Source organism: Grampus griseus (genome assembly GCF_964374135.1).
Source record: "Grampus griseus genome assembly, chromosome: 5".
NCBI lineage: Eukaryota > Metazoa > Chordata > Mammalia > Artiodactyla > Delphinidae > Grampus > Grampus griseus.
Genome location: NC_138998.1, coordinates 59,732,076 through 59,744,552, shown reverse-complemented (window position 1 = coordinate 59,744,552; position 12,477 = coordinate 59,732,076). Strand labels below are relative to the sequence as shown.

The 12,477-nt window shown below is 34.4% G+C and overlaps 1 protein-coding gene across 7 annotated transcripts in view; it reads right to left on the bottom strand.

The window, feature by feature from the left end:
• The window catches only part of ATP11B (ATPase phospholipid transporting 11B (putative)), a 133,049-nt gene that overhangs the window by 97,605 nt on the left and 22,967 nt on the right, over positions 1 to 12,477 (bottom strand). For 6 of the 7 annotated variants that reach the window (XM_082654901.1, XM_082654902.1, XM_082654905.1 and 3 more), the window contains exons 2-4: positions 11,962 to 12,078; positions 6,010 to 6,099; positions 4,274 to 4,354 (exon numbers count right to left, since the gene is read on the bottom strand). In XM_082654901.1, the coding sequence (XP_082511027.1) occupies positions 4,274 to 4,354; positions 6,010 to 6,099; positions 11,962 to 12,078 (288 nt within the window). The remainder of the gene's footprint in view (positions 1 to 4,273; positions 4,355 to 6,009; positions 6,100 to 11,961; positions 12,079 to 12,477) is intronic. The other variant, XM_082654907.1, reaches the window with a different exon arrangement.

The following is a 12,477-nucleotide window of genomic DNA, read 5'->3' as shown; positions in this document are numbered from 1 at the left end:
CATGCATGTGGTATCTAGTTCCCTGACCAGGGATCAAAACCAGGGCCCCTGCATTGGGAGCGTGGAGCCTTATCCACTGGAAAAGACTTATGCTATTTTAGAGAAAATTCAAGCACTCAGAGGTATAGCACAAGTATAGATAATGGAATGATATCTAAGAAGTAACATTAAGTGATAAAAGTAAGGTACAGAATGTGTTGTAGTCTATGCTATCATTTGTGAAAAATATATGCTTACTAATGTGAACACTTTGTATAGATACCTGGACTAATGTACAAATAATGGCTCCCTCAGGGGAGGAGAACTAGGAGACTAAGGGATAGGAGCATAAGAGACTTTTACTATATGTTATTTAATTAATTTATTTATTTATTTGGTTTACAATAGCCAGGACATGGAAGCAACCTAACTGTCCATTGACGGATGAATGGATAAAGAAGATGTGGCACATATATACAATGGAATAGTACTCAACCATAAAAAAATGAAATTGAGTTATTGGTAGTGAGGTGGATGGACCTAGAGTCTGCCATACAGAGTGAAGTAAGTCAGGAAGAAAAAAACAAATACCGTATGCTACATACATGTGGAATCTAAAAAAAGAAATTAAAAAAAAGGTTCTGAAGAACCTAAGGGGAGGACAGGAATAAAGACGCAGACATAGAGAATGGACTTGAGGACACAGGGAGGGGGAAGGGTAAGCTGGGACGAAGTGAGAGAGTGGTATGGACATATATACACTACCAAAAGTAAAAAGCAGTTCGGTGCTTTGTGACCACCTAGAGTAGAGGGGTGGGATAGGGAGGGTGGGAGGGAGGGAGACACAAGGAGGAGGAGATATGGGGATATATGTATATGTATAGCTGATTCACTTCATTATAAAGCAGAAACTAACACACCATTGTAAAGCAATTATACTCCAATACAGATGTTAAAAAAAAAATTATTTGGCTGTGCTGGGTCTTAGTTGCGGCATGTGGGATCTTCGTTGCAGCAGGCAGGATCTTTAGTTGTGGCATGTGGGATCTAGTCCCCTGACCAGGGACTGAACCCAGGCCCCCTGCATTGGGTGCACACAGTCTAAACTGCTGGACCACCAGGGAAGTCCCTATATGTTATTTTATACTGTTTCCATTTTTTAAAAATATGTGCATCTATTACCTAAAACTATTACAACATTATAAAATATAAAACAAATACTAAAGATTGCTCTGAAGGTCTATGTTTTTCAGGGAGAATCCTTTTGGGAAAGCATTTTTAAGACACAAATTATGCTGGCTCAATTTAAGATGTGGTATGTCAATTTTAGAGAAATTTAATTGAGAGTCAAAATACCTTTCCTGAAACTGTCAAAAAGCATACTTTTATAGTCAGATGACATCAATAAAGCAATAATTTTAAAATTATCTTTTTCTGAAGTTATCATTCCATTTACTTCCATTGACAAATTTAAACTAAAACAAAAATGTATTAGAAATCTTTGGCTTACAAGTACAAATGAAAAAGTATCATTACATACAATCTATGATACAAAATAGACTGCTTTTTCACAAGAGCAGTCATAAGCAGATTTACTCAGGGTTTTATTTTGATTTTTTAAAAATCTGTTTTGTTTTGCTTTGTTTTTAGCAGTTACACAGCGATTTTATAGTGCAGGGATTTCAAGTGCTAACATAATTTCTGATTTTTCAATTGAAAACTCTAGAGACCATTTCTTGATGTTTCCTACCCTGGAAAATGTTGTTTCCCTTGATTCTTCAGACTCTGTTGTTCTTACATTCCTAATTACCTTTCATATCTTGCTTACTATTATTCTTTTGTGTAGATACACTTGTCTCCCAAAATCCAAATATATATCAGCAACAACTCTAAACAGTTGGGGAGGCATACAGTTAAAATCTTTTTAAACACAAGTTCACAAACTATAATTCATCCTACATGTCACTGCCAGATTAAGCTTTCCAAAACACTGTTTTAATTCACTATCCTGTTCAAACCCCTCCTGACAACTCTCAAAGAGTCTTCCAGCCTCTTTAATTTAGTACCAACATCCATTTCCAGTATGTTATCTTTTAGTACATTCCTACACAGGGTCAAACATTAGTCAGATATGTCATTCCCTAAAATAAGTCTTGCCTTTTCTTCCATTTAAGCCTTTGCTCAAGTTGTTTGTTTCTATCTCACCTTCTTTACCAACTATCATTTCATCCATATTCCAAAGTCTCATCTCTAATATTTCTTCCATGAAGCCTTCCTTGATTATCCAGATGAAGTGTTCCACCCTTTCTCTGAATACCTACAGCTCACTGGCTCTTTCTATGATCTTATTAAACTATAATTATTTTTGTATTTGGTCTTACCTTCTCTACTTCATACGTTTTAAGCTCATACAGGACAAAGATTATGATATTTACCAGAGCACTATATCTTGCATTACACAACTAAAGAGAACACAATTTGCAAATATAGCTGGAAGAAGTTAAAAAAAAAAATCTAACAACTTCATTCATATTAAAGTATAAACCAGGGCAAGAAGTATTACAACATTTAACATTGCCTTAAAAATATTCAAGAGATTCATTCATTCATTTATTCACCTATCAAACAAATATTTATTGAAGGCCAAATATGTGCACAGCCTTGTTCTGGTCACTGGTAATAAACTAGTAATATAAAACAAAGTCTCTGCCCTCATAGAACGAAACATTCAAATGAAGATGACAGACAAACTAATAAACAAGCATTTATTCAATAGAACCATAGGTAAGCAAAAATGATATGAAGCAAAAAGACCAGAGCAGGAAAGAAGAGAGTGACACAGAGGTCAGGAAAAGCCTAAGATATCCAAGTGGAAACAGTTGTATTTCCAAGCACAAAGAGTTGTATATGTGTGTCTGGAGTTCAGAGCATAGTTTCAGGATACATGTAAATTTGAGACCCATCAACATATAAATGGTACCTTAAGCCACTAGATTGGAAGAAATCACCAAAAAGGAAACTATATATAGAAAAGAGGTCCAAGGGACAAATGTGTGTTACTTTGATAAAATAAATGACATCTACAAAGCCAAGTAAATATGCATTAAGTGATATGGATGCTTACTGACTTACACGAATTCTCATCTCCAACAGAACACTGAATATAGGGAAATCAAACTTAGAACGGTAGCATGATATTCTGACACACTAGATAAATAATGCAACTGTTAATCTACAGACTCCCCATACCCATATCATGTAAGTAATAAATATACTACATCTCAGAATTATAAAATGTTTTCCAATTTTGTTTCCATGTCAATTTCCACCTTATCCCTAAATCTTATATAATGAATATTTATCATACTGACACAAGAAAATTCAAATTAACTCCCTTTCAGGAGGAAGGGTTCAGTTCTGTATAATTGAGCCTCTGGCCCAGTATCTTCTCAAAGATATTTTGAGAAGTGGTAGTATATAAACATGTCATTTCTAGGAATTTTTAAACTTCTTACTTGTCATGTTTATCCAATAATACTGTTCTTCTATACCTACTTTTTTTTTTTTTTTTTTTTTAGCGGTACGCGGGCCTCTCACTGTTGTGGCCTCTCCCGTTGCGGAGCACAGGCTCCGGACGCGCAGGCTCAGCGGCCATGGCTCACAGGCCCAGCCGCTCCATGGCACGTGGGATCTTCCCAGACCGGGGCACGAACCCGCGTTCCCTGCATCGGCAGGCGGACTGTCAACCACTGCGCCACCAGGGAAGCCCAATATACCTACATTTTAATATCAATTCAAGATCTGGTTGAAGCTATTTCCCCTAGAATACTATTTTACATAAAAATCGACCTCACCAGAGGAAGTTGTAAAACGTAGGAAAGCACTGTACAATTCTTATTCAGAAATGTTCGTGCCAGAAGTACATGTTCTGCTCCTTATAAACATATCCCCTTTGAACTGTATTTCCTTTAAATACGACCGAACTCTGCAAAGATGATTATAATAATTAATCTGTTTCATATATGAATTGGTTTGTACATATAAAATGCTTGTTTTTCGATGCTCCCTAGGTGTATCAAAGGAACGACATATTTTAACAATTGTAATCATCCCATCAGTCACCAGGTACCTGATAAGGATGGCTTAATTCAGTTTAATTTTACCATAGGCAGAATCAAATAAATTTCTTGTTATGAAAATTATTTTCACAACAATAAATCTTACTTTGGAGTGGAAATATTAAGCAACTTCTGAATGACTTGGGAGAAAAATAACAATATGAAGTATTTCATACCTGCTTTATGGCTGTTACTGTTATCACAAAGAATAACGGGAGTCCACTGGTAATTGGACTGGTAGGTGTATCAATCATAAGCTGGATTAAAAAACAGAGAAGGCAGAGTATATTTTATATTGTACACATATTGTGTATACTGTAATAACATCTAGAATCTCATAATTATTGGGAAATCTGAAAACATTATACAAAACATGTATCATGGTCCAGATGAAAAAATAACATGAGAGAGAGACTATGCAGTGAGTGTAGTTTAGTTCACAGTTTCACAAGTTCACTTTGATGGCTTTTATATGGGGTTAGCAGAATACCTAAATCTATTGCATACCCACAAATACTGCTAGGGTGGACTCAGTCTCTGCTTTCTTAACACAGAGTACTTAAGGTCTTCCTCGGTATTTGCCTTGGAGGGGAGCTATAGCTGCTCAGAATCTCAGTTCACATTTCTTTGCCCATCCTGAGAAACGCTGTAAAGTCTGTCAGTTTTTACCCTGGGATCCAGCATAAACTCACCACTTAGGGAGAGAAAACAAGAAATGGGACTAGGGAAAGGGTTTCTTTCTACAAGTGATTTTGTTACACCTAGCGGAGCCAGAAGGGTACAACTTGGAAAATGCTGCTGCAATTATCTAAATCATACAACTGAGGTTTCAATAAACTGCTGGAAAAGAAATATTTGTAGTAATTATATCTGGTTATTTAGAACATGGGTCTAACGATTTATTAATATTCCTTTACTCTGGGTAGGCCAATTAAATTTGTTCTACTCCACACACAAGCTGAATTCCTTATCTTAGCTAGTAATTTCACAAATGCATGTTACATGGACATAGTAAGTATAAATTTCTCATTTTTCCAACTAAACCAAGCTGAAGTTCTATTGATGAAAAAAAATCAGAAGTTCCTTTTCTGTTCATGAAGCAAAGCAATTTAAAAAAAAAGTTTCCTCAAGCTTTACAGTGACTACTTCACAAGTTTTTTTCTTTTGAAAGCCCAGGTTCTATGGAGAGAAAAGTTCAGAGTTTATACAAAAATTCAATGCCACACTGGAATACACTGCCAAGGTATTATCAGAAAAGAATAACCTCTTTAAAAGAAAATGACACTTATTTTAAATCCTGATTTATACTCAAGTTTCATAAGCTGTTCTCTTGATATTTTGACATTAGGAAAAAAAGCACAATGTTAAAATCAAGAAACTGTCAAATAGCTTATAATGAACATAGATTTAGGTTAAGAAAACAGTCTCCTGGAGAAAAATCAATATTCACGGGGATTCTTAAAAATTATAATTAAAAAAATTTTTAAATAAAAGTAAAATTTAAATTAAAAAAAAGAAAAGCCAAAGAAAGATTTACTTTGTACAAAGATGGTTCCATAGGCAGAAATGTGCCAAAAACATGTGCTGTATATTAAAAGCCAAAATATTTATGTCCGAGGCAGAACATCTGAAAGGATGATGTTATTTTCTTGGCTTTGATTATGATTATCAGCACCATAGCAATCAGTGATAAAACAAAATACAATTAATCTTAAAATTCACTGGCTATTTTTCAGACATCTTGATGTGGTTTAAATCATTGTATTCAGTGAATACAATGGGGAAGCTCTGCAAAAAAAAAAAAATGGTCCCACAGTCAAATGATTTAGAATGCAATATAACTTTTCCCTGAAGATATATTTTTAGAACCCATGTCTACAAACTTAACAATTTATGAAGTGATAAAGCTTACCTGAACCAAAAATATAATAAGAAAATAAAAGTTTGCCACTCTTCTGAATTGTTCAAATAAATTTTTTGGAACAAAATTCCACACAGTATACTAAAAAAAAACAAAGGAAAAAAAAAAGAAAAAAAAAGATCAATAAGTTAATATTTTAAAATAATATATACTATACACATATAATAACAAGAAAAGTAGTATCAGATTTACTAAGCCCTTAGACAAATTCATGTAACTCTCAATGCTACAAAAACTATCTGGTTTTTAGAATTTCAGGGCTTTTATTCTATTTTTTTTCTGTCTTTTACTATTTATTGGCAATTTTAGTATAATTTTTAAAAATGAGATAAACTGGAACCCATCAATTTTGCTATTAAATTCTTAGTTTTTTAGAAGTTGGAGATGGCAGATCTAAAATAATATTTTAATAACTGATTTTGGTTTTTGGTTACACAAGACTGAACCTAATGCTGAAGATGAATTAAGAGTTGATAGAAATGCTAACACTGGATTCAATTTATTTTAAATTTTATTAAATTTATATTATATTTATTTTATATTTTATTTATTCAGAAACAGAGGCAATGGTATAATTATTCAGTTATTCCATTAAGCATGGGATATGGAAAAATAAACTAGAATGTGAAAAAGATTAAAAATTACTTTAGGTAAGTGATCACTGGTATAACCATCAAGAAAATCTCATAAAGGATATGAAAGTCTGTCACAGTGTCAATTTTTAAAGACAGCAGAGTATAATGGTTACGAACATAGATGGTAAAGGGTTAAACTGCTGTGGCCTAAATCCTAATCCAAGGTCATTTAGTGACCTTGGACCTAATCTCTTTGTACTTCACTTTGTGCCTCTATAAAATGAGGACAATAATAACAATCATACTGTATAGGGTTGTTATAAAAATTAAATGAGCTAATATATTTATGAAGCACTTACAACAGACCCTGGCTCATATTAACTGCTGTGTGTCTGTTGTTGTATTATTCATCAGTTTATAAGCCTATAATGCTATATTATGGGGGCAGGGTAATATCGTACAAATTTTACTTGTGCCACTCACTATTCACAACACAACTTTATGCATGAAACAGGGAAACACTTCACAGCACTGTTACTTTACCCTATGTCCATTCTCTCAGTAGAATCTAAGATCCCTAGAGACATTGTTTTATTTACTGCTCTATTGCAGTTACACTAGAGCACACAGCTAGAGATAAAAACTTTAGCAGAATAGATAAGTAAATAAATATGCTTGGAAAAAGAATTTTTTTTCCAGATAATTCTCCTGATGTCAGGCAATAACCATTGGTCAATTCAACTACTGACCAATAACCATTGGTCAATTCAACCACTGACCAATTCAAGATTTTCTCTGGTGCAATGAAAGACAGTTCTAATTTCTGAATTTTGGTACGTCAGAAATTTGCTTCTTAATCAGTATTTTTTTTTTTTTTTGGGCTGCGCTGTGTGGCTTGCAGGATCTTAGTTCCCTGACTAGGATTGAACCTGCGCCCTTGGCAGTAAGAGAGGAATCCTAACCACTGGACTGCCAGGAAATTCCCTTAATCAGTTTTTTAAGACCTCAAACATCCTTTCACATATGAACAATTTTATAAATACAGTTAGGTTCCCAGAAGAGCCCACAAAAGCCTATTTGACCCAAGGGTATATAAAGAATAGTACAATGCCTAACACCTTCCTTTCTTAGGTGAAATTATATTTTCAGTTCTAATCTGGGATACCTGAAACATATTTACCTGTGGTAGTGGTAGCACCAGTGGCTCTAGAATCTGGGATTGGGAACTATGTTCAAGGCTCTAGAGAGAAGAGAGGTAGAGACTTCCTGGAACCAGAAGTCAGTGCTCAATGTGTGCATATGAGGTGGTAATTCTGGGTCAAACCATTGCCAGTTGATCTTCACTGGGGTAAAAAGGCAGTTGTCCCTACAGGGGTCATAGTATTTCCATGCAACTTCCTCAGCACCAGATCAAATGTATAAAACTTTATAGGAATTAACTTGACGATGTTCTATGTTTACATCAATCTATATAATAGTGACAATATATTTTATCTTTCAGAATCTTGAAAAGAGCAACTATATAAGTTGGTAATAAAGTAAATTAATTGGTTTCAGGATGCTCTCTTTGGCTAGCTCAATAATACAATGGAAAAAGTGAGAATACATAAAAATTTCTTAAGAAAGCTAGCTTACAAATGTTAGGAATTATTGTTTTCGGGTTTTCTGAAATACAAACATTAATAGATTGAATAAGTCTAAATTCTGCATTTGTCCTGTCACACAGAGGAGGCACTCTAGTAGAATAATATTAAGACACATGAAAAAACTTCTAAGAAAAATAATTCATTATGCTTTAAAATTATTTTAATTATTATGTAATAAGTCAAGAAAAATGAACTAGAAGTATACCTTCTCTATAGCTATGTATACAACTTTATCATTGACTTTTTTTCCTCCTAAGGTCTGACATTAGTAAGAAAACAAAAACATGGTTATAAAATTAAACCTTCTGCAAGGAAATTTTTTTTTTAACGTCTTTACTGGAGTATAATTGCTTTACAATAGTGTGTTAGTTTCTGCTGTATAACAAAGTGAATCAGCTATACATATACATGTATCCCCATATCCCCTCCCTCTTGTGTCTCCCTCCCACCCTCCCTATCCCACCCCTCTAGATGGACACAAAGCATAGAGCTGATCTCCATGTGCTATGTGGCTCCTTCCCATTAGCTATCTATTTTACATTTGGTAGAGTATATATGTCCATGCCACTCTCTCACTTCGTCCCAGCTTACCCTTCCCCCTCCCCGTGTCCACAAGTCCATTCTCTACGTCTGCGTCTTTATTCCTGTCCTGTCCCTAGGTTCTTCAGAACCACATTTTTTTTTTTAGATTCCGTATATATGTGTTAGCATACGGTATTTGTTTTTCTCTGACTTACTTCACTCTGTATGGCAGACTCTAGGTCCATCCACCTCACTACAAATAACTCAATTTCGTTTCTTTTTATGGCTGAGTAATATTCCACTGTATATATGTGCCACATCTTCTTTACCCATTCATCTGTCAGTGGACACTTAGGTTGCTTCCATGTCCTGGCTAGTGTAAACAGAGCTGCAATGAACACTGTGGTACAAGACTCTTTTTGAATTATGGTTTTCTCAGGGTATATTGCAAGGAAATTTAAATTTAAGATAAGGAAGTTACTATAGCAAATTAAATTAAAGACATATCATGCATCTACAATGTGTAAGACACACTATAAGAGGAACAAAGAGAAGAAGTTTAATTTAAATAGAGTAGATTAAGAACAATATATCAATAGCTATATTCAAAGATAAAGTAAAAGAAGGAATAGACAAAGAATTCAATGGGAAGGCAATTCAAGAAGTCAATTAGAAAGAAAAATTTAATGAAGGAGGTCACATTTGACACAGGCTTTAAGAGAGGAACACTCAGCAGGCTGAAAATAGGGGGCAAACAGAGGGAGAACATTTCAGGAAGGAAAGACAGAATGAACAAAGGCAGCGAGGAGGGAAGTTGATCGTGGCTTTGTGGTATAGAAGATATACAGTCTGAAAGGAGTTTAGGGAAATAATAGGGGAGTAGAAAGGTAGTAAAAAGGGAACAGTGAGAAGCCAGCCTCATTTGTGGTCAGGAAAAAAAAAAGACACTGTCTATATAAATATCTACATTCTTGAAATTGTGGTCAAAAACATGAAATATACATTCTCTGCAAAAACATATAACCTACTTTTAAAAAACTGCAGTTATCAATACAAAATCATAGCAAAGGCACAGTGGTAGGGAAGTTCAACATGAATTCATGGAATAGCAGGTAATCTGGTTTGGAAGTTTAAAAAAGTGGTAATGGAATAATAAGGAAGTAATAAGGGAATAATGAGAAAGTCTCCAAATGTGTGAAAAAAGGGCAATGTTTATTTAAATATCTACATTTTTGAAACTGTGGTCAAAAACATTAAACTTCATACTGCTGCATATGAAAAGTCATAAAGATAGTTAATCTCAGAAGTTCTCCAGGACACTCAGCTTCCAGTATTGGCAGACTGTGAACTCCTAGCAGATAAGAATTATGAAAACTAGATTAAAACAAACTATTTAAAATTCTGGAACATGTCCAAAATATAGACAGAAACTGGAAGAGAGTTTAATTTCAAAAAAATTACAAATGGAAGGAATATGAATGATAAACTATGGCTTCTTAGTCTGGAGATAATATCCAACTCTCACAGCTAGAGCAGCCAAACAGTGGGGGAAAACTACCCCCTTATCAACAAAATATCACAGAGATTTAGAGTTCAGGGCTAGAAAAGTGGCTGGAAATTGATGGGAAAATACTGATCGCGAAACCATGCAAGGAAAATTACCCAAATTCAGGACATAAACTATCCAAACCTAGGCTGACAGCTAAACTATGCACTAAAAAGGAAATTAACTAATGAAACTGATACTTGCAACAACAAGGATGAATCTCAAGAGTACTGTGTTAAGTGAAAAGAAGTCAGACACAAAAGACTCCTACTGTATGATTGTATTCATATGACATTCTGGAAAAGACAAAACTATAGTTAAAGAAAGCAGATCAGCTGCTAGTGCTAAAGGTGAGGAGGAGGGGGACTGGTTACTAACTTTCTGGAGTGACAAATATATTCTGTATCTTGATGACAGCGGTCACATGTTACACATTTGTCAAAACTTATCAAATTATACACTTAAAATTAGTGAATTTTATTGTATATAAATTATACCCAGTGTTTTAAAAACTTTTTTCAAGAAGGACTTTTATTTCTTGCATCACTTACTAAGAACTGTATCATTAATCTAAAGCTCCTCTATTACCCTAGATTCTGATATTTCCCCTTCCTGCCCTCTGCTTTAGAACCACTGTCCAAAATGAGATGTCAGTAATGCGTGTGTTGCATATGTAAATAATGTAAAGCCTGGAAAAAAGGAACAGGGAAAAGGAACCATTGGCCTAAAACAACATCTTCAAGAAAAATGAGATCAGGATTAGAGAGAAAATATTAGTCGCCCTGGAAGAGAGGGAAGGAGCAATACAAAGATGCTTCTTAAGGTGGTCTATTAAGCAATAGCTATGCTCAGAGAGAACCTTACCCTCAGTTTCTGACTCACATCCTCTATAACTGCACTGTCCAATAAGGTAGCCACTAGTCACATGTGGCTACTGACAATTAAAAAAAAATTAAAATTAAATTAAAAGTTAAGTTCCTCAGTTACATTACCACATTTCAAGGCCTAAACAGCCCTATGTGGCTAATGGCTATCATATTAGACAGCATGGAAAACATTTCCATCATGAGAGAAGAGTCTATCAGATAGTCTATTTTGAAATTGAAGATTATAGAATAATGCTAAGACATCTTAAAAATGCCATAGGAAAAACTGAACCAAGGAAAAATATGTAAAAGTGAAGTGGTTCCTTGGTACTATAAAATGTTTATAGAAGAATGATAAAACTGGAGGAAGTGAGGCTTTAAAGTCACACAGAACTGAGTTCAAACTCCGATCTCATCCCTGGGTAAATTACTTCCCTGCACTTCAATTGAAAAAACTGATATAAAATGAGTATAACAACACTTTGTTAAAGCTATCTTAAAGTTGTTTTAAGAATTAAATAATATGAGAAGTACCTAATACAGTGTCTGGCACATGGTATAAATATTAGTTCCTTAGTTTAATTGCAACTAAGGGTAATTTTGGGCGTACTGGCCACCTGATATTAGCAACCAGAAACTTTTTATTTTACAGTTCACAATTTTTGTTAAGATACATCTACCAACCACCATTTCCTTGAATTTTTAAGGATATAAATACAAACAAATCACCTTTTAAAACAAAATAGTACATAACCCACAGTTTTAGTAATAAAAGTGTTAATTCTTACCTTAGATGAAATGATTCGGTTATCTATAAATTTCTGAGGTGTGTAAAGGCCATACTGAGGAAACCTGTTGGCTATGTAAATAGTTCTTGTGTCACTTTGATGTGGTGGGTCAAAACCCTAAGGCCAAGCAAAAGAAAAATAATGGACAACAAGGTTAGTTGTTATGATTCTTTACTGCTGGTTCTATTTAACTGATCATATTACACATATTATTACTGGCCTTGACCTGCATATAGGCTCAATCTATTTAATTATCAGAAGAGTTAAGCCATATATTTTTTTCTTTCAAAGTAAACAGGTACATTTTCTTCAGATATAAACTAACTAGGTAATAACCTCTGGTAATGAAAAATAGTCCATACTCTGTCAGAAATGCTACCACAAGAAGACCTACAGAAGCACTTGAAGACAAGGCTTCTTTCCTTCCCTTTCATTCCTGGGGTTCCTTGCTTTTCTCTTAGGATAGATTCCTAGCCAGTGATATGGAAGTCCTGTGTAGCTAAGGCCTAGTCAGCA